General features: G+C 46.3%; 1 protein-coding gene across 9 annotated transcripts in view; it reads left to right on the forward strand.

Moving 5' to 3' along the window:
- The window catches only part of PLEKHA7 (pleckstrin homology domain containing A7), a 213,076-nt gene that overhangs the window by 79,573 nt on the left and 112,719 nt on the right, over window positions 1-20,784 (forward strand). Inside the window, exon 1 of one of the 9 annotated variants that reach the window (XM_059407754.1) lies at window positions 321-418. The exons of the other annotated variants lie outside the window; for them this stretch is intronic. Within the exon in view, the coding sequence (XP_059263737.1) occupies window positions 336-418 (83 nt within the window). The 5' untranslated portion in view covers window positions 321-335. Of the gene's footprint in view, window positions 1-320; window positions 419-20,784 lie in introns of those variants that run through there. 9 annotated transcript variants of the gene reach the window in all.

The following is a 20,784-nucleotide window of genomic DNA, read 5'->3' on the forward strand; positions in this document are numbered from 1 at the left end:
CAAGTCCTGCCACCTCTGCCGCTGTCCCTCCCCCTCCTCCGTCTCCTTACCCACTCCAGTTTGCAGCATCCTCTGCAAGGAGAGGAATGTGCTGCGCTCGGACGCGCCGTCCTGGCGGCGCGGCAGCACTCAGGGCGCGCTCTGGACCGCCGGGGTCGGCCGTCTGGCGTTGCGCCACGTGTTTTGATCCGCGCTGATGTCAAGTGGGTGTGGGCTCTTAGGGAAGGCCCAGGCGAGGACGAGGAGGGCGCGCGATGCGCCGCGGGCGCGCTGAGGCCCCAGCGCGCTCCGCCGCCCAGCGCTGCTGACCGGTGGCCAGCCCGAGGAGCAGGCGCATGGAACGGTGGCGCTGTCCGCCCGGGGACGCGTGCCCCGCCGCCCTGGGGGGCTGGCGGGGGCCACCGCGGGGGGCCTGCAGGTGTGTCCGCGCGCTGTAACTTTCGGGGGGTTGTAGGCTATTGGGCAGACAGGGCACAGGGGCTGCATCAGGGGGTGCTTTTGTGCCTGGGCGCGGGCGTGATGCGAGCGGGTTTGTCTCTGGCCGGCCATCCGCGTGGGAGCCGCAGCTCGCCGCGGGAGTTTCAGGGAGAGAATTTATGTGGCGGGCGTCCGGCTGGGGGTTACTCATCGGGAAGGGCATGGAGGGAGCTGCCTTGTTGTTTTGAGAATTGGGTCTCCAAGTACAGCCTGCGTTCATGGTAACGGGATTAGCTCTCAGCAGAGAGCTCGGCTTCCCGAGAAATCGGCCGTGGTTGGGGGCACCGATCGGTCGGTGGTGGTGGGTGGGGGGCCAAGGGGGAGAGGCAATCTCTCCTCCCCCTTTCTACCCACCTCCTGCTGGGAGTCAGCTAAGGGGGAGGTAAGAGGTCAGCTTCTCCTCGTTTGACAGGTCTGGTTTCAGACACACCTTCCCAGAGGAATGCGGAGGCTTTGTTCCAGGAGCCCGTCCCAGCCCTGAGCCCAGAAGCTTGCAGGCGGGCGTGGGGCTGGGGCTCCAGTGCCATTACTCATCTTTTCTGGCAACACCGGCAAGCTGCCGGGTAGGCAAGTTAATTATTAATGTCTCTAGGCTGGGTAGAGGGAATCTGGAAATGAGATTGGTGGGTAGCAGGTTTTTCTTTCCCTTTTTTGGCATTGGGACCGAGGTTTAAGCCTGGGGAATTGCAGCCAGTTTCCTGAGGATTCTGGTGTTCCCCCAGTGACCAGCGCTCTGCAGAAGGGATCCCTTCCCTTTTTGTGGGACAGCACCACCATCCCCCGGAGGACAGAGATGGAGCAGCTCTCGGTTTTTAATCTACTTTTGAACCAGCCTCTCCCTCTCCTCCTTTGCTTTCCGAACCCAACCATACTCCCACCGCTTCTCCCAGGGCAGCTTTCTGATGAAGCTTCCAGGCCAGGTGTGTGAGCCCTGGGTCCTCTGCTGGCTATCTGAAGCTTTCTGGAAAGGGCTGCCCTACCCTAGTCCCAGTACCTGAAAATCTCCACACTTGCTCAACAAGTGACCCTGATTTATAGGACTGGGGGCTGAGGCAAAAGGGTCTGCCAGCCAGGTGATTACCTGACCTGTCTTTCCTAGTGCCCTCAGAGCTTCCTTACTGGAAGGAAGAGGTCAAGGTGGGGAAGAGCGGAGGTTGGAGTGCAGCTCCTCCTGTAGAGGGTTTCAGTTTCCCTCCTCCTTGGGTGGGAAAAGGTGGATTCTAAGACTGGTAGTCTCACAAGGTGCACTGTGTATTTCGGGTGGGCCCGTGTTGAGTGGAAATGGAGGAGCCCAATCTTCAATGGAGGGCTTTGGATAGGGCTTGGCTTTGGGGGGTAGTTTGGAGAGGGCTGGTTGGAGGCAAGCCTGAAGAGATTTTGCCCCAGCTGGGGCCTGTGGAGAGTTGCCACACTCAGCCCTCCTGGCAGCCTTGTGCTTTCAAGACCTGGGAAACTGTTTTTTGTTGTCAACTGAGTGTAGAGGTGCTCAGCCTTGTAAACCGAGGGGTTGATGGATCTGTAGTTACTGTGATGAGAAGATGAGCGTATCTTGGCAGTTGATGCTCTGAGGCATGCAAGAGGGGCTGGGCTTTCTGAAGCTAGGTGTGGGGAGGGAGATGGGCTTTAGGGGCGAGAAATGTGTCAAGGGGGTGGGTTTATTGGGGTATGGAGTACAGGGAGGGAGATTTTAGCTCTGGTTGTAGGCTATGCATTGTGTCAGATGTTCTCTGAGACAGGCTGCTGTAGTATCCCACATCTATCCCCTCAGTGTTCTGTCCCCTACTTTAGCAACTTGGCTTGCTGGATCCCCCTTTCTCCTGGTTCTGGTCTCCAGGAGATGGAATGTTCTGATGGCTGCCCCGGGGGCACAGAGTCCCCATCTCACTCCAGCTTTCCAGGGAGGAAATGAGTGAGAGGGCTTGGCTTCAGAGGGGCTTCTGACCTTGAAACCCGAGTTACTGGGGAGTCCGTGCTACCTGTCTCCCACCTAGGTTTGTGGGACCCCTCCCCCAACATGCTTTCGGACTGCCACCTTGTCCAGCAGGGCTCCATTCTGCTGCTGACATGCTGGTGCTCTGCAAGTCGAGGGTTTGGAGATGGTCCTGATTAGCAGCAATTTTTTTTTTTTTTCTATTATGGGAAGTTTGTGCACGGCTGCCACCTAATGTCTGCTCACCTTGCAGCCTGCTAGTCATGGCTGAATATTCACTGGTAATGGCCTGGCCACCGCCTAGAGAAGCTCCTAAGGTGATGCTATAGAGAGTGGGTGGGAGGGTAGTAGGGTCCCTGGGGTGTTGTGAGATAAGTGGGAAGTCAAATGTGAGGTGTTGTGGGGAAAGTGAGGCAGTTATCAGAATGGCTGTGGAATTGTGGGGTTAGCCGGTGGGGGCAGGATCACCATGGATTGTAAGGTCAGAGGATGGAACAGGGCTGGTTTGGAGAGCTCCCCCATGCCTCCATGTATACTATTCCTAATGTTTGTGCTGGACACAACAGTCTGTGGTGAGTTCAGCAGCAGCTGAGGCCTCTGTCCTGGGGCCTGACTGCCCCTGCGACCTGGGAAGAGGGCCAGTGTGTTCATGTGTGCTAGCTCCTGGATTTCTGTCTTCCTTCTTAAAGGAGGCACTGGGGATGCTGGTGGCTGTGACTGTGTTCCTTAACCCCACCTATAGCAGGGAGACTTTTCCTGGGATGGACAGCAGGACAAAGTACCCAGGCTAAGAGAGAGGTGCCCTGAAGATTTGTTCTGAATCAGATAATATCTAGAGGAAAAACACAATAAAGACCCTGGCAGCCTTTGTCGTCTTGGTTTGCAAAAAACACAGAATTCCTCCCTAGGTTTTATACTGTCTCTGAAGAAAGAAGAGGCCAGTATTCCAGGCCTATGCCCTGAGGGTATCCAGGAGCAAGGGGAAAGAGAATGAGGGTTAATTGAGGCAGATGGTGTTTGGTTTCCTTGCCTCTTAAAGAGAGATATGGTACCTCTGTTCAGTTTCCCCAACCCCCCAAGGATAGTTGTGAGGGTTATGAGAGGTTTGTAAAGGGTTTAATACAGTGCTTGTTAATTGATAGCTATTATTTTTTTTTTATTAATTAAAAGTAACTGGAGTATTCGTGGAATAGCCACTGAGAAGGTTTTATGTAGAAAAATGGGAATGTCAGAAATGCTATTTTTTGCTAACCCCAGAGGCCATACCTGGGCTCCTAGGGTCAGATGTGAGAACTGTCCTGAAAGAGTTTCTTCTGACTTTCACATCAAACCTGTTTTTCAGCCTCAGATCATTTAAGGAGGCTTTGGAGATCCGTGATTCCCTGATTATAAGCACACAGCACAGTTGAACTAGAAAGGTACTAGAAAGCACAGTTGAACTAGAAATGCTCAGACGCTTGCTAACCCACCTCTGGTCCAGCCATGATCATGGAATGTTAGTCAGAAGGGCAATGGGATACCTGGCACTCTTCAGCTGTGTAACTCTAGACACGTCCTTTGATCTCCGCGAGCTGGTGTCCTCTGAGAACAGTCACATCTGCCTCACATGGTTCTCAGGATCAAATGGGATCACGCGTGTTAAACCGTGATGTGGTATGCAAATAACTGAGAATTTATGATGTACCAGACACTGTTCTAAGTGCTTTTGTGTTATCTCATTTAATTTTCATGATGATATATGATGCAGTTAATTATTGATTGGGAAGTGGATGAGGAAGTTGAGCTGTTAAGAACTATAATTATCCTTGGCTAACCAACCTCCTCTGGAAATCATGCATCTGAAGAGCTATCTCCCACAGTACAAATAAACCAAACTGTCCACAAAGGTTCACACACTGCCTTTTTTCCATTGACCTATTCTAACATCCTAGGCTAATTCTCGGTATGTTTGTAAAATGAGTAAAAGAGGTCTTTATTGATCAGTTAGCTTTTTTTGGTGTCTTTTTCTTGTCTTTTTCTTGTCTTCTCTGCTCCTCATCTGTAGGCTCGATGGGGGTTAGAGACACAGCAGCTTCTTGGCTGTCACCTTTAAGTGTCATTTGTGTGGGACCATAACTCTTACGCCCACTCACTGAATGGTCCCTTTTAAGAGCAGAGTTGCAGGTGGACCAGAGTTGACATTAAGGTGGTAATGCAAGGTGTGTTAGGGGGATTGGACATTGGCTCACCTCAATGCCAACACATAGATGCTGATGGTCAGTTTCATCTCCTTCCGACTTGAGCGTAATTCATATAAACAAACCGAATGTTTGTGGAGAAAGAAGAGAAGAGGTTGCTAATTGGATTTGACTTTAGGCAAGGGAAATGTTTGGTTTAGAGCCAACTGCTAGGCTCCAAGTTTCCAAGGCCTCATCCTTTCTGTTGGTTCTAGTTAGCTGTTTTGCCTCCTTCCCTCTGCTCCAAAATGTATCTGCCAGTGAGCACTCAAGTCTGAAGTTTTAAATGTGTTAGGAGGAAAAGGAAGGAAGAAACACCCTGTGAAAATAGGGGCTCACGGCTGGTGGTGTTCCCAGCATGGTGGTGCTCGTTAACAGAGACTTACGATCACAGCCTCAAATCCCTCCTCGTTACTTTTGTAGCACATTTATAGGATAAGGAAGAGGCTCAAGCTTTGTGGGTTATTATCTCTTTTTTATGACAAGAATAACATTTAGGAGGGTATGATACAAATGAAGGAATAAAGGTCTGGTTAGGAATGAGAAGTGAAAAGCTACTCATAGGGTTCCAGGCATGCTCAGGAGGTTCTAGAGCTCATGGACCTGGGTGTCCTGGCTCCCACAGCAGCCTGATGATGTTGTCAGAGGAAGTATTGCTGTTACTGTCATTTTACTGGAAAATGGAGTGACTTGCCTGGGGTTAGGTAGCTCAATATGTAGATAGGTAATGGCACATACTGGACCCCACTTCTCCATCTCTCTGACTCCAAGGCAAGCAGTCTCATTTATCCATGTAATAATTTAAAGTTTTTTTTTTCCCTATTATGTATATATTTTGGAATATTTAGATTATTCCGAAGGAAGATTGAAGAGTGTGGGAGGGAATCATGGCTCAAGCACTGAAGACTTGGATTTCTTGACTTTTTTTGGGGGGGGAAGAAGGAACATTTGTTTTTGTCGGGGAAGATTTGCTTGTTCTCTGTACATCTTGAGAATATTCAGTTTCCTGCCTTAGAGCCGGAACTCTTTGTGTCAGAGAGGATTCCCTACATATTCAAGTCAAGTTCTCTTTGTGTGAAACACTGCTAGGCACTGTGGGGAACAGAAAGATGAACAAGGTGTTCCTACCTTCAGAGAGCATGTAATTAAGTTAGAGGCAGATGTGCACCAGTAATAGCAAACAGTGATCTCCTCCAGCTCTGTTCCCGGTGCTCAGACAACGTTACTCACTTAATCCCCAGACAGCCTCATGGAGGAGGTATTACCCATTTTACCCACTTTACAACTGTGAATTAGGTGAAATGGCCTGCCTAAGGTGATAAAACTAACAACCACCCAAGCTGAGATGACAAAACCCAAGGAACTGATATAAAGAGACCCATGAAGGCGAAGCACAAAGTCAGGGGCATATGCTTCTTTGTCATTCTCTCTTTCAAGCTTTTCTTCTCTCTGATTTTAAGACGATGATTCTAATTATATTGAACGGTATTCATTACCTTTTCAAAAAGATCTCTGCCCAGATTCTTTTGCTTATACAGACCACTTGATAATAGATCTCAGAATCCTGGGACTGGAAGGAAATGCAAAGTGGTCTAGTCCATTCTCTCAAATCTGTTCTCTTATTTGGGAGAAACCAAGTATCAGAGAAAGGAAATTACCTGAGCACACATGATAATGTTTAGTTGAGCCAGGTTTTTTCACCAGTTTCCTGAAGTGTGAAAACATACAATATAATATAGGGGTGAATTTTTTTTTTTTCTTAAGATTTTATTTATTTAGGAGCACCTGGGTAGCTCAGTGGGTTAAAGCCTCTGCCTTCAGCTCAGGTCATGATCCCAGAGTCCTGGGATTGAGCCCCGCATCAGGCTCTCTGCTCAGTGGGGAGCCTGCTTCCCTTCATCTCTCTCTGCCTGCCTTTCTGCCTACTTGTGATCTCTGTCTGTCAAATAAACAAATAAAATTCTTTAAAGAAAAAGATTTTTATTTGTTTATTTGAAAGAGCGCGTGAACATCGAGCATGTGGGGGAGGGGCAGAGGGAGAGGAAGGAAGCAAACTCCCTGCTGAGCAGGGAGCCCAGCACCAGGTTCCATCCCAGGACCCTGGCCAGGATCATGACCTGAGCTGAAGACACTTAACTGACTCAGCTACCAGGCACCCGAAGAGGGTGAATGTTTTGAATTCTAGTAGCTTTATACATGGGTATATAATTTCTCATGTGTATTTGAAGAGAAGTGTAGCTAGAACATCAAACTCATTATTTGGCAGATATTATTGTCTGTGTAGTCTATTTAAAGAAAAAAAGTGGAAGTACAGGTTGGGCCGGGAGGTGACAGAAATCATGGAGGTGGTGTGTGGGCGATGTGGATAACATCAGGGAAACAGTGCATATACACCAATTTGCACTCCTAGAGGATAAACTTCTCCTGCTAGCTTTATTATTTCAGGGGCAGGAAAAAGGAAGACCAGCCCCTAGTGGAAATATACTACCTGCTAAGCATTTTACCTGGGTTCAGTATGTGTGTATTGTGTGTCTGAGCTCAGAGAGGTTGATTAACAAACCCATGGTAACACAGGATAGATTGAAGAGTCAAGATTCAGATCCCAGCTTGGGCTTCTTCCATTGCCAGCGCCTAGGCACCTGTCATATTCTGTAAAGTGGGTGAACCCTCGACCCAGCCTGCTCCTCTTCTCAGGGGTTCCAACATCTTTCTGTTCAGGTACCAGGCTCAAGTGGAAATGCATGTGGTTGGGTTGCTAGGTTGCTTCCTGTAGCCTGCTAATTTAAAGCTTGATTTTGATAGAATTTCAAAGAATGTGCTGTATTTATCAAATCTGACTCATGCTGGTAAGTGATAGAACCCTTATCTTGCTGCCTTTTGGCTTCTGTTCACATTGTGATGCTGCCATGTGGATTGCGAGCTCCAGGAAGACATAGACTGTTCCTGTCAGTCTATCCAAAGGGCAATTACCAGATGATTTTGGAGACTGATTCATCCAGCCATACTTCCAGAGTTCAGAGAATTAGCTAGCAGATTTTTACCTAGAGTGGAGGTATGGAGATGTAAATGTGGGCTGCTTCCAAGTTAGCTGAAGAAATCTGGAGTTTCAGGTTATGGAGAGAGGGCCCATTTGGGATATTTTGATTAGAATGGCAGTGGGGGATGTGTGTGCCATCTAGGCTTTGGGAGTTTCCTAAACCAGCTGAGAAGATTCTACTTCTCAGTGGTTTAGGACCACATGGAGCATGGCCTCTTCCTTGAGGGAGGAAAGTGCCCATTTGCTGTGTGCTAGGTGCTGTGATAGTGGGTTAGTCCACATGATCCCCCTGCCCCTCCCCAAAGATGTCCGTGTTCTAATCCCCAGAACCTGGGAATATGTTACTCCATGATAGAATGTACTTTGCCATTATAATTAAGCAAAGGATCCTGCAGTAAGGGATTATTCTGCTTTATCTGGGTGGGCCCAATGTAATCAGAGGGGTCCTTCTAAGAGGATCAGACTGAAAGAAGGAGACATGATGAAGGTTGGAGTGCAGGGCCATGAGCCAAGGGATGTGGGCAACCTCAAGACCTGAGAAAGGCAAGGCATGGATTCTTCCTTCATAGAAGATGTGCAGCCCTGCTCACATTTTGATTTTAGCGCAGTGAAACTGATTTTCGACTTCTGACCTACAGAACTGGAAGACCGTAAACCCATTTTGTTTAAGCCCCTCAATTTGTTGTAATTTATTAGAGTTGCAATAGGAAGCCAGTACAGATGGTACTGAAGATTGAAGAGTGAATGTAGCCATAGTCTCTGCCTTCAAGTGGCTCTCAGTCTAGTGGGGAGACTGGCAAGTACACAGCCAATTTAGATAATAGTGGGGAGCATCTGCTAGGACTGTAAGTCCAGGAATCTATGGGACCTACACCAGTCTGGGCAGATAAGGGAAGACTTCCTGGATGAGCGAATTCAGGTACCACTGATGAAGGGTCGGAATTAGGGCATGAAGTACAGCCCGGAAGAGCCTTTTTTGAAGAGAGGAAAGCATGTTCAAAGTACTCTCAGTAAGATCTAAAAACTAGATACAGGCTATTGGTCAGACCTTGCAAAGCAGAAAGTTGGTTCCATCTAAGTTGATGTGGGCCCTGATGACCCTGTTTTCAGGCAAATCATTGTGGACCTTGCATAGTGGGAAGATAAGATGGAAATGCTATACCTTCAGGGTTGTGTGAATACCTGCTAGCTCTTTTACATGTATTATCCCATGTAATTCTCAGAGTAACTATGCAAAGTAGCAATTGTAATTTCTTCATGTTGCAATGGAGCAAAATGAGACTTAGGTTTGGTGGGTGGGCCATGCAAAGGGAGTAGGAGAGAGACTCCTAGGCAGGGTCCACACTCAGCATGGAGCCTGACACAGGGCTCAATCTCACAAAGCTTGAGATCATGACCTGAGCTGAAATCAAGAGTCAGACACTTAACCGACCCAGCCACCTAACTGCCCAGAGACTTAGGTTTTAAGTAATGGGTCCAGGGCCACACACCTTATAGGTAGCAGGGCAGAGACTTGAATCTAGGCCTTCAGGCTTCAGAGCCCAAGTTCTTAGTATTCTCCTCTGTTAGGAAGATCACTGGGCCAGAAATCAGGACCTGAGTTCTAGTGCTACCTCTGCTGCTTATTGGACTTAGAACAGGTCAGCCTGCTCTCCAACCTCAGTTTTCACATTTGCAAAAGGGGAGTAGAGGCCTGCCTTCTTCAGAAATGTTGTGAGGGTAAAGGAGTTTGTCCTTTGTGAATGTAGGAATATTCATAAATATTCAGATACCCCAGGGTTTCAGATACCCCCAGAGAGGGCCTTGTTAGTGAGCCTGATCTTCCAGTTCTGGGTCATTCCTAAGGGCCATACGGCAGGTTGGGGAATTTGGCCACAGTATGTCATTGAGGTGTCCACATGGGGTTGGAGTATTTGCATCCATGGGTAATGGTGGAGACAGAAAGTGGGCAAGAGACAGTGGCCTGCCTCAGGTGAAGTCGAGAAGGAAAAAGTGTGCTCTGTATCTTGTTCCCTGTGAAGTTGCTGATGTTGGAGGTGACTGGGGAAGAAATCTTTCCTGACTTGGAGTTGGGCAGGCAGCATTTAGTCTCCGCCTTGCCACTTACTGTCTGTGTGATTTGAGGTAAGTTCATGGCAGTTCTGGAGCCTCTAGTCTCTGCCTGTCTAAAACAAGGCTAATGATTCCTACTTGGCAAAGTGTGTGAAAGCCTCTGTCTGGTTCCTGGCATATGGTGGACATTGAATAAATAGTGACCATCTCTAAGTCTGGCTGTTCAGGACTTCACAGGGTTAATCCAGTAAGTCCCCATTCTTTGCAGGATTCCACCTTTCTCCCTTGCCTTTCAGACGCACTTAGGCATGTTGTAATTGGATGTGAAGGGAGGGTCTGGCCACAGAATGAGAGCCCCATGAATCTTTGAGGGGAAGACCCTGTGCTTCCCAGTGGGAAATGGTGACAAGTGGTTTTGAGGTGGCTGCAGTGGGTATGCTGAGCCATTTTGGAAGCAAGAATGTGTTTGTCTTGCCAAGTCTGAGATTGAGTGTCACCGTTTCGCTTTCTGGGAATAATGGCCGCGCAGATGAAGTAGATTTATGGTGCTGAGGAACACCAGAGAACAGACTTTTTTTTAAATGTCTGCATTTCCTGAATATTAAGGGAATGTGCTGATTTTATAATATCTGGAGAATACCAACAGGGAAAATAAAAATGTTTACTTCCACACTCAGAGATGATTACTGGTAACATTTTGGTGTATTTCCCACCATTCTTTTTTGAAATACACATATACTTTTTTTTTTGTAAAATGCACAGTTCATGCTTTATTTACTTAACATTAAATCATGTCATTGTGCATTTCCCAGATTATTACCTATTCCTTAAAAACATTTTTATCTTCTACCTAATAGTCTATGGAGCATATGTGCCATAATTTACTTAATCATTCCCCCATGCAATAGTTGGGCATCTAAATGATGGTGTCCACTAAAATAAATAAATGCGTATTTCCCCTGAAATACTTAATAATATTTGACTGAGGTTTGTTACCATTTTCTTAGATTCCTAGAACTGAAATTCCTAGAACAAAGAATAAGTCTATTTGGAAGTATGTATTGGTGGGGATTATCAGACTGTTCTGTTTATCTTATACTAAGAAGCAGGAAAGTGATCATGTGTTGGATGGTTGTGGGTCAGCCCAGTGAGGTCCCTGCTTCTGATCATCGTGCACAGAAGAAGGTGCCTCCCCATCGCTGACTCCTTCCTGGCGGACAGTACAATCAGCCTCTTGTGGCTCCCCAGTGAAATTTAAGTAATGGGTCAGCCTTTCCAATGCTTCCCTTTCTGTCAGGAAGTTCATCTGTGAATCTAACCTAAATCTCGGCTGCTGCATTTTAAATCCTCACCCTCTGCTGACTCCCCTCAGTGGAGCCGAGCGGAGCAGAGCCAGTGCACGATCTGCAGGCAGCCCACTCGTCTCTCCCTGACCGCCTGGCTGCCACGGCTCTGGCCACCAGCCTTATGTTACCCTGGAGGAAACTCGAGGGTCTTTGGCTGCTGCTGTTTCGACTGGGAGGGCGGTCCCTGCATCGAGTTGCTGACGATAACGCCAGGTAGGGTTTCCAAACCTGAAAGTGCCCATGCTGTGAGGGCCAGCCTCCAGGCCTCTCCCGTGCCCTCTGCAGGACTTGTGGGGGCAATTAGCATTCAGAACTGTGCTCCCTTATTGACACTGCGGGTCTATCAGATTCATTCTCTGGGAAAAAAGAAATGTGGCTGGAGCTGGGATTAATTATGTTTCATTCCCCAGCGCATTGGCCAAGTGATAAATGCGCAGCGAAGAAGGACGGCCAGGTAGGGAGGGGCATTTGAGTGCATTCTCGTGATGGGAAAGCCGGCTGTCAGTGAGGAGGGGTAGGGTCTTACCCTGGGCCTCCCACCCTTGGCATCAAATAACTGCTCTGCCCTCTGCCCGAACAGCCTTGGCCACCTTTCTTAGCCAGCATCCTTTGTTGGGAGCTGACAGCTTTATTACGGGGCAGTAGGATGTTAATTTGGAAGGGAAGTGAATATAGCTGCAACTTTACCGGCAGTAAGAGGCCCCTTGTGTCCCTTGTTTAGACACTTTAGAGCTGGCTGGCAATAGGCCAGCAGGGTGGACCAGATCACCCAGGAAACAGACTGGGAATTGAGTCCTGCCGCACCTGTGGGAGTATCTGAGCATGGCTGGAAGCCCAGAGGAGGCTGGAGCCTGAAGCCTGAAGCACCCCTGGGGCTGGGCCAGGCTGGCTGAGCTCCTCCAGCTCCTTGCCCTCCCCTGCAAGTCAGCACCAGGAGATCCTGCCTTAACATGAGCTGCTTCATGCTTGCAGTTTTCCCTTCTCAGAAGGTCTACACTTGCAGATGAGATGGCTGGTTTCACACTTGGTTGTTTCTTTCTTCAGTGCCTGGTACAGGTCTAGCACTTGATTGAAATAAATATTTAGGAGGCAAAAAAAAAAAAAAAGCAAAACAAATAAACAAACAAAAAAAACAAAAAACAAACACAGTGGATTTATGTCCTTGGTAAAGAAGCTACTTCCCTGGTCTTCAGCCCTGTTTAAAATATCCATGTCAGGGACGCCTGGGTGGCTCAGTTGGTTAAGCAGCTGCCTTTGGCTCAGGTCATGATCCCGGCGTCCTGGGATCGAGTCCCGCATCGGGCTCCTTGCTCGGCGGGGAGCCTGCTTCTCCCTCTGCCTCTGCCTGCCATTCTGTCTGCCTGTGCTCGCTCTCTCCCCCTCTCTCTCTCTCTGATAAATAAATAAAATCTTTAAAAAAAAAATAAAAAAATAAAATTTCCATGTCAGATCATTCTTCTTCCTTTTGAAGATGGGAAGCTTTTTCTTCTGCTCCCTGTTGTTTTCCCAAACCCACTTTGGAGCTGATTGTCCCTGGTACTTTTAGTTGGCATGTTGAAGCCCAGTGTCCCCACTGTGAGACCTTAGCCCAGTGGATGCCATACCTGGCTAAATGGTAGAATCCCTTTGGAGCTTTTAAAAAATATTGATGTCTGGGACCCAGTGCCAGAGATCCTGATGTGTTTGCACTGGGTTGAGGCTTTGGCATCATTTTTAAAACACTCCACAGGTGATTCTGTGTTAATTATTAATGCCCAGTGACTTTCCCAGAGTAAGGAGTAAGATGCGCCTGACATGTCCTATCAGCAATTTCCCTTTATGAGAAGACATGTGTTTGGAGCGGGGGATATCTGCAGTAGTGGGTTACTCCAACTCTGCTATGGAAGCAGAAGGGGAAATGACAAAGGAGAGGATTGTGTTAGTCCTTTCCTGTGTGGTGTTGGCTTGCTGAGAAGTCCTTGTGGGGTTACCTAGCATCTCTCTCTATTACCAGCATGTGCTCTGGCTGGGCCACTCTGCGTGGTAATTAAGTAGGGGACCTGGACAGGGTGCAGATGCTTTCATGAAGGTTAAAGATAAAAAGGTACAAACAGGGTATGCATCTGTTTATATTTGGTTCACTAGCCAGGGCCTAGATTCACTTTTTTCAAACTTGTAGAGCATGGGCCCCAGGAAGGAAGGCTCGGGAACAGGGTTCTGAGTGCATGGCAGGGAATAGCTCTCAGGTTGGGTCTAGAGGACAGACAGGGCAAAGTAGCAGGTGCTTGCAGTGAACATTCAACCCTTCATGGCTCTCATTACCCCTTGTAGGCTGGGATTCCGAAAGTCTCACCACAACCTCTTGAGTGTTGTACAGATGTCTTCCCAGAAGGGTTAATAGGAGACTGAATTATTGCTGAGTGAATGAGCCCCTTCTCTAAGTGTATTTGGATTTGCGGTTCCTCTGTGTGATTTGAGAATGGTCATGCTCCTTGTCAGCTAATGCACTATTCTTGGTGGCCCAAATCCTGTCACCTTCCCCCATCCTCTCTGGAATGTGTGTGGCTGGGGCTTTGTTCCATGAGCAGCTTCTCAGGTTGAGGGGTTGTTCTTGTAGTTTCTGCTGCTCCTTAGCTTGTCTTATGGTGGGGCTGCTTCCCAGGCCCTGGGCCTTAGAGAAGCTGGAGCTCCGTTGAGAGAGCCCATAGGTTAGGAGGCCTCTAGATTAACACCTGCAGTGCTGGTGGCACCATTCCTCAGACTCATGAATCCTGCTTAGAAAAAGCTACACACACTTTATTTAATTTTTAAAAACTGTTCTCTTGGTATTCAAAGTGGTCTAACTAAGTATAAAAGATTCCCCTGGGGTGCTTGTTAAGCAGGAAGACTCTCTGAAATGAAATCTAGGAATTTTGCCTTTTAGCTAGAATCCTAGGCCGTTATCAGGGATAGAAATGTTTGAGAATCACTTTGTTAAAGAATGTTCCTCCCCCACTGCCCGCCTTGCTTTGTTTTACAGAGAAAATATAGCACAGATTGGTCGGCTGACTTGCCTGAGATCACACAGGGAATTCAGGCTCAAGCCAAGCCTGGAAGAACCCAAAGACGAGTCCAGAATGTTAATGCTTTCTTCTAGGTGTAAAGAGCTTTATTCTTCGAAAGTATAGTTTCTCTTTCTGTTCCCCTCATTTGCTGAGAGTGTCCTCTATCATCTGTGTCGAACCAGATTATTCTTTGGGGTGGGGGGCTGTCCTGTGCTTCATAGGATGTTCAGCAACATCTCTTGTTTCTACCCCCTGGATGCCGGTAACATTCCCCAGGTGTGACAATCCAAAATGTCTCTAAACATCGCCACATGTCCCCTGGGGGACAAAATCACCCCAGTTGAGAACCGTTGCTTTAGCGGCAGAAGCTGTGTGTCAGGGATATTCTCTGATGGCATCCTTAAGACATTTATTTTTAGGTTTGGGGACTTCACTTTTTAAATTTGCATCATTGGCTTCTCCCCAACTTGGCTACTGTGCAGGGTTACACACATAAATGAAAATCACGCTGAAAAAAAAAGAAAATCACGCTGAATATAAGCTCTGTCCTCCTCTCCATTTTCGCTTGCAGAAGGAAGGCATAAATAAACCTTGTAAGACCACTGAATTTGGACTGCAGGCTCTGTTTTGCCTGCCAGCCCTGCACTTCTTAGCTGTGGGATCTTGGGCGAGTCACTTAACCTTCTTAAGCCCCTCGCCCCATCTGATTATGATAGAAATAAGTGTTTGTTGTGAATGCGACTTAAGTGACACCTTAAATGTGTTAGTGTTTATAAAACATTACTCATCTATTAAGTGGTGATGATAAGATTCAAGTCTAATTACCAACACTTGAAGGTTTTCTCAAATTCAAAAGTGCAGAACAGCAAATCTAGACGTGTATTTGGCCAAGTATATCACCCCTGCCATCTCTCTACTCCTAATGTTAATCTTCCTTTTTCTCACTTTAAATGTCACCTCCTCTTTCTTGGTGGCCATTGCAATAACTCTCTTGGGCCATTGTCTCTGCAAGATTTGTTAGTTATTATCTGTGATTGGTGAGATGGTTTTTTTTTTTGATGGCACGATTTTTGAAGGGCTGTCAGATAGTTTATGAAAATCAAAACCAGTGTCCCCTCCTTTTTCCCTCATTGCCAGCACTCAGAGAGGTTCATGGTGACAGGCGAGCCAGGCTTGAATGCAGGCTGCGAAGCCTGCACTGGGCTGTGGAGGTACATGCAGATGAGCTTGGAGATTAAAGGTCTCTGAGCTCTTGGGCACAGCAAAGCTCAGCTAGTTCAGCTCTAATTCTGCAGTCAAGGAAACTGAGCCCAGAGTGGGAGCGTATGGGAGGTGTACTGGTGGCCCGGTTTGATTGCTGCCCACGCCTTCCGGCACCGAGGCTCTTGGTGCCGTCCTCACGCCTGTTCCCGCTATTGCCCTGGCTGGTGCGGGGGGAGCAGGCTCTGCTCCGTAACCACGGTGCGACATTTGCCTTCTGTTTGACTTTAATTGTGCCTTGTCGGTCTTGTGAAGTCATCTCTTTCTGTTCAGTAATTTATGGATGGAAATTCGTCAGAATTCACAGTGTACAGGACAAGATTTTCACTGATTCTTTATAGCAGGACATCTTGAGGGGGAAAAGGCCCTGCACATGAAGGGGCTCCCGTGTCTTTGTGAACATTCTGAAGAGGAAAAAGATTGAGAAACTGAAGGTCCTTTTGTTTCTTCCATAACCTTGAACGCTGTCTCTTGGCTATACATTTTCTCCCGCTGTGATGTGCTCTTGTATCATCATCGCTGCTAATATTGTTACTATTATTCATCCTTGCTGCTGTCTGTTGAGTGCTGACCCTGTATCTGTGTGTGTGTGACGTGTTTACTACAGTGAACACACCACAGTTGATCTGCCCAAAAACTACAAAGAGGGCACTCTAACTATCTCTGTTTTGTAAATGAGGATACCAGCTCAGTAACTTTTTCAAGGTCAGAGAGCAGGAAGGGAAGCTGAGATTTAAACCCCACCAATGTGTGAATCCCAACTAGGCTTGCTCCTGGTCTATAGCTCCTGACCCCTCTGTGGGTGGTTATTGTAAACCCCAGCCGCTGATTTTCCTCCCCAGCCAAAGTTGATGCCTTCAAGGATGTGCTCTTTGTCACATGGCCTGTTGGAACCTCTAGGGCTGTCCCCGCTGGGTAACACCCAGCTCTCGAGGCCACCATCTCACTTGGACGCATCCTCTCAGGCTGTGCCAAAAGCCTAAATGAGAAGAACTGTGCCTGACTTGGGAACCTAGAGGCCTGCTGTCAAGGGAGGCACAGCCTTTAGACACTAAGGCCTGGCTTTTGGCTACATGGATCCCTTAACCCTCCAGAGTCTCATCTTCCTCAGCTAGAAAGTGGTGGTGATTCCTGCCTCATGATTTTTTTTTTTTTTTTTTTTTTGAGTGTGTTAAATGAAACACTTCCTTTTGAAAGTGTTTATAAACTCAGTTTAGGTGGGATTGTGAGACTAATGATAGTCGGTTCCACAGGAAGGGGAGTGGGAGCTTGGGGCAGAACGTTCAAAGGAATGAAATATGGGGACAGTTAGGGGGAAAGAAGCCAACTAATCTCCCTTGCCAGTCATTTCCAAGGCCTTCTTGCCCAGCCTTCACCTTCACGAAGTGCCATGACAGCATGTATGGATGTGTTTCTACTTCCCTGCCCTCTCTGGAGGAAGTGGTCACAGGCATGGAGTGGGGCTGGGCGATCCTGCAGAGCCCTCCTTGCAGATACTCACCTGAGGGCTCTGTCCTGCTCTAGCCTGGGGCTCTGCAGCAAAGAAGACTGCCTGGGGGAACTCAGTTGTTTAAAGGGAAGTTGCTGTTAGATACTTTGCATTAAACGGTGACAATGAGGACAGCATAGAATTTAAAAAAAAAACGTTTTTTTCATCATCAAGGTAATGTAACTACATTCCAAAATTGAATTACAGAGAAGAGGAGGGAAAAGCATTCATTTCATTTCATCTTAATGTATTTTTCCTGGATGTTTGGGTGAGGTAGGAGAATAATCATTTTCATTTATTTTAAATAGATATACATAACAGCACAAATTGGACAGTACAAAGTAGTGAAAAATAAGTCTTTATATGCTTTTAGTATTTTGCATATATGATTTTGACTCAGTTAACATTATCTTCATAGGTCTAAGCATTTCTTATTCCTTCCCATTTTAACAATTTTTAAAAATTTTGCAAGCAACATATGTAAACTGTATTTGTGAATGTTTAGTCTTTTTTTTTAAATTTATTTTTAAAAATATTTTATTTATTTATTTGACAGAGAGAGAGAGAGATCACAAGTAGGTGGAGAGGCAGGCAGAGAGAGGGGAGAAGCAGGATCCCTACTGGGCAGAGAGCCTGATGCAGGACTTGATCCCGGGACCCTGAGATCATGACCTGAGCCAAAGGCAGAGGCTTAACCAACTGATTCACCCAGGTGCCCCTGTGAATGTTTAGTCTTACATAATAAGCAGACAGCAGGATACCAAATTGGTAACAGTGGTGACATGTTACAGGTGAATTATTTTTATTTTTTATGCTTTTATTTTCTAAGTTTTCTACAATGAGCAGAAATATTCAGAGAAGTATGCTGAGAAGACATTGTTCATAATCTTAGAATTAAAATTGTGACCTATTTTTTTTTTTAAAGATTTTATTTATTTATTTGACAGACGAGATCACAAGTAGCCCGAGAAACAGGCAGAGAGAGGGGGAAGCAGGCTCCCCACTGAGTAGAGAGCCGGATGTGGGGCTGGATCCTAGGACCCTGGGATCATGACCCAAGCTGAAGACAGAGGCTTTAACCCACTGAGCCACCCAGGCGCCCCTTGTGGCCTATTTTTATCTAGTATTTGTTCTTTGTGTTTCATAAACATAGTTGAGATTATGTTTTTATATCTGTGTGTAAGTCCTGCTTGGTTTTCATTTAACATAAGCATTTACTAACCTTAGATCCTTCATGGACCTTGCTTTTAATGGCTGGGCAGTATTTTGTCAAGTAGAAACACGATATTTTGTTTAACCTATTTCCTTATGGTTCAACAATTAGGTAATTTCCAGGTTTGGGTTTTTTTTTTTTTTTTTTCCTGTTTAAATGATACCATAATGAGCAACTTAGGAAACAAAGGTGTTTTGACCTTGAAACAGTCTGATGCTTGGAGCAACCTTATTCCTGGTGAATGAGTATACAGCAGTCACTCATCAGTTGTCTGTGCTTAGTGAATCAGGAGACATGCGTGAAGCCGTGTTCTGCAGATGACTTGAATAAATGATAACATGAAGAAACAGAGAAGGTTTTATGGCAGTTTGGGCATATAAAGAGGGCCCCCCAAAATGGACCCTAAAGTCCACACCTGTCATGCTCTGAGAGCTTCCAGGTCTTTGAGAGAGCTCTGTAGTTGGGGCCGTGAAGGATGTTGGGGGAAGATGATGGTTTGCAGAACTGCACGGCAGGAATGGCGGACTTACGCTGTCTTTACACCATGCTGGGGGAACCTAGTGGCAGTGGTGCTTCTCCTGTTGGAAGGAAGGGAACATGGCAAGGACAGAAGCCTAAGGGGCGGTTTGTTGTCTGAATGTGCACTGCCCCAAACGACTGCTGAAACCAAATCCATTTGTGGAAGGCTGTGAGGGTTTTCTTGGCTTGACTCTCTCTTTTGGAATTGAATAGGAAAATAGAATTTCTCTGAAAAGTGTCTCTCTGTGTTTGTGCCTGGAGCGCTCTATAATTTGGACCTTGTCAGAACAGCCTGTCTTTATTTTGAATTTGGAACCACTGACTCCCCTTTTCTTTACACTGTGAGCTATTTATATGCCCAAGAGCACAAGTGGAGGCCTTTTCACCTTCTCTCTTATGACTTCAAGAAATAAATAAAGGAAGCAGCGTTCTCTAGCATCTGTAATTCCTGAGCATTGGCAATAAAGAGCTGAAAAATATTCCAGTATAGATACCCGTGGTGGTGATGGGCTGTGAATGGGCGGAGAAGCTCAGCTTCAGGGTCTTAGGGGCTCTTTTTCTGCCTTTCCTAGGGCCTTTTGGGGAAGGAGTCCTCAGTCACTGAGCTGAACATGTATCCCAAACACAGTCTCTGTTTGTCCATTTATTCAGGGGCCCATTCTGTTTGGTTTACTTCGGCTGTTGATCACCTAATGTTTTTTTAAAAAAGTGTTGGTAAGAACATAGAAGAATTGGAACACTAAGGCATTGCTGGGGAGAATATGCAGCCACATTGGAAAGCAGTTTGCAGGCCCTCAAAAGGCTAAACATAGAGTTTCCATATGATTCACAAATTCCTCTCCTAGGTACATACCTAAGAGAAATGAAGACACATGTCTGCATAAAAACGCATATGTGAATGTGCAAAGCGGTGCCGTTCATATCATCTCCTAAGAGGTAATAACCCCAATGTCCATCAGCTGAGAGTGGGTAGATGAGATGAGGTACCTTCATGTAAGGGAATATTTATTACTTGGCAATAAAAAAGGTACATGCTCTAAGGATGAACTTTGCAGACATGATGCTAAAGGAAAGAAGCCTGTTACAGAAGATGACCGTGTATGATTCCATTTCTGTGAAACGTTCAGAATGGAGAAACTCTAGAGATACAAAACGGAGCTGGAAGGAGAGTGATGGCCAAAGGGTCTGGTGTTTCTTCTTAGGGTGAGGAAAATGTTTTAACATTGACTGGGTTTATGGTTGTACAACTCTGATTATATGAGAGCCACTGCATTATACACTTTAAAGGGATGAATTGTTGGACATGTGAATTATGTCTCAATTAAGTTGTTACCAACAACAACAACAACAACAACAAAAAGAAAAGCTAGAAAAGACCATGCTTATCCAAATAAATCGCTAATGGTGGAACTTAAGGACCAGTACATAAATCCCATCTAATTCTCTGGGACTTTTAGGTTATAGTAGTTTGTCCTCACTACAATCTGGTTAGTGGACTTAGAGGTGATTTTTTTTTTCTCAGTTGTCTATTTTTCTAGGTTTTTTTTTTTTATTTTTCTCTAAGGGGTGTGTATTTTTGTAAGTAGGGAACCAAAAATAAACTATGTCATAAAATATGTATTCCATTGAGTTATGCAAAAAGGACATTATGACTTCCACAGGTTGTACCACTTGAACTAGTTTGAGAATTTTTGTCCTAGAATAGAGATTTTGGGGGAAAAAAAGAGGTATCACAAGTGTTCGTCCCTGCATTGAGATGGTGTCAGAATCCAGTCACTCCTGGAAGTTGCCTGCCTTTTACCCTCTCGCTTCTTACTTATCCTTTGAGTCTCTTCAAAGACCATCAAGTTGTTAATGATCAACTGGTACACATCCATGTTGTGTACAATTCTGTGCATAACTTTTTTTTTTTTTTACACGAAGGAAAAACATGGGGGGATGGTGGCGGTGGTGTTGGATAGTCACATCAAATTGTGAATACAGGTAAAAGGAAGAAATGTAGTGGGGTGTCTGTGCCCTTAGGTAATTTGTTCCACTTTATTTATCCAAGTATGATTGCTGATGCTAGCATTTCAGACTCTACTTGTGACCCAGTAAAATAACCTCATGAAAGTTACAAGGCGGGGCGCCTGGGTGGCTCAGTGGGTTAAGCCACTGCCTTCGGCTCAGGTCATGATCTCAGGGTCCTGGGATCGAGTCCCGCATCAGGCTCTCTGCTCAGC

This window comes from Mustela nigripes, chromosome 1, assembly GCF_022355385.1.
Source record: "Mustela nigripes isolate SB6536 chromosome 1, MUSNIG.SB6536, whole genome shotgun sequence".
Classification (NCBI taxonomy): Eukaryota; Metazoa; Chordata; class Mammalia; order Carnivora; family Mustelidae; genus Mustela; species Mustela nigripes.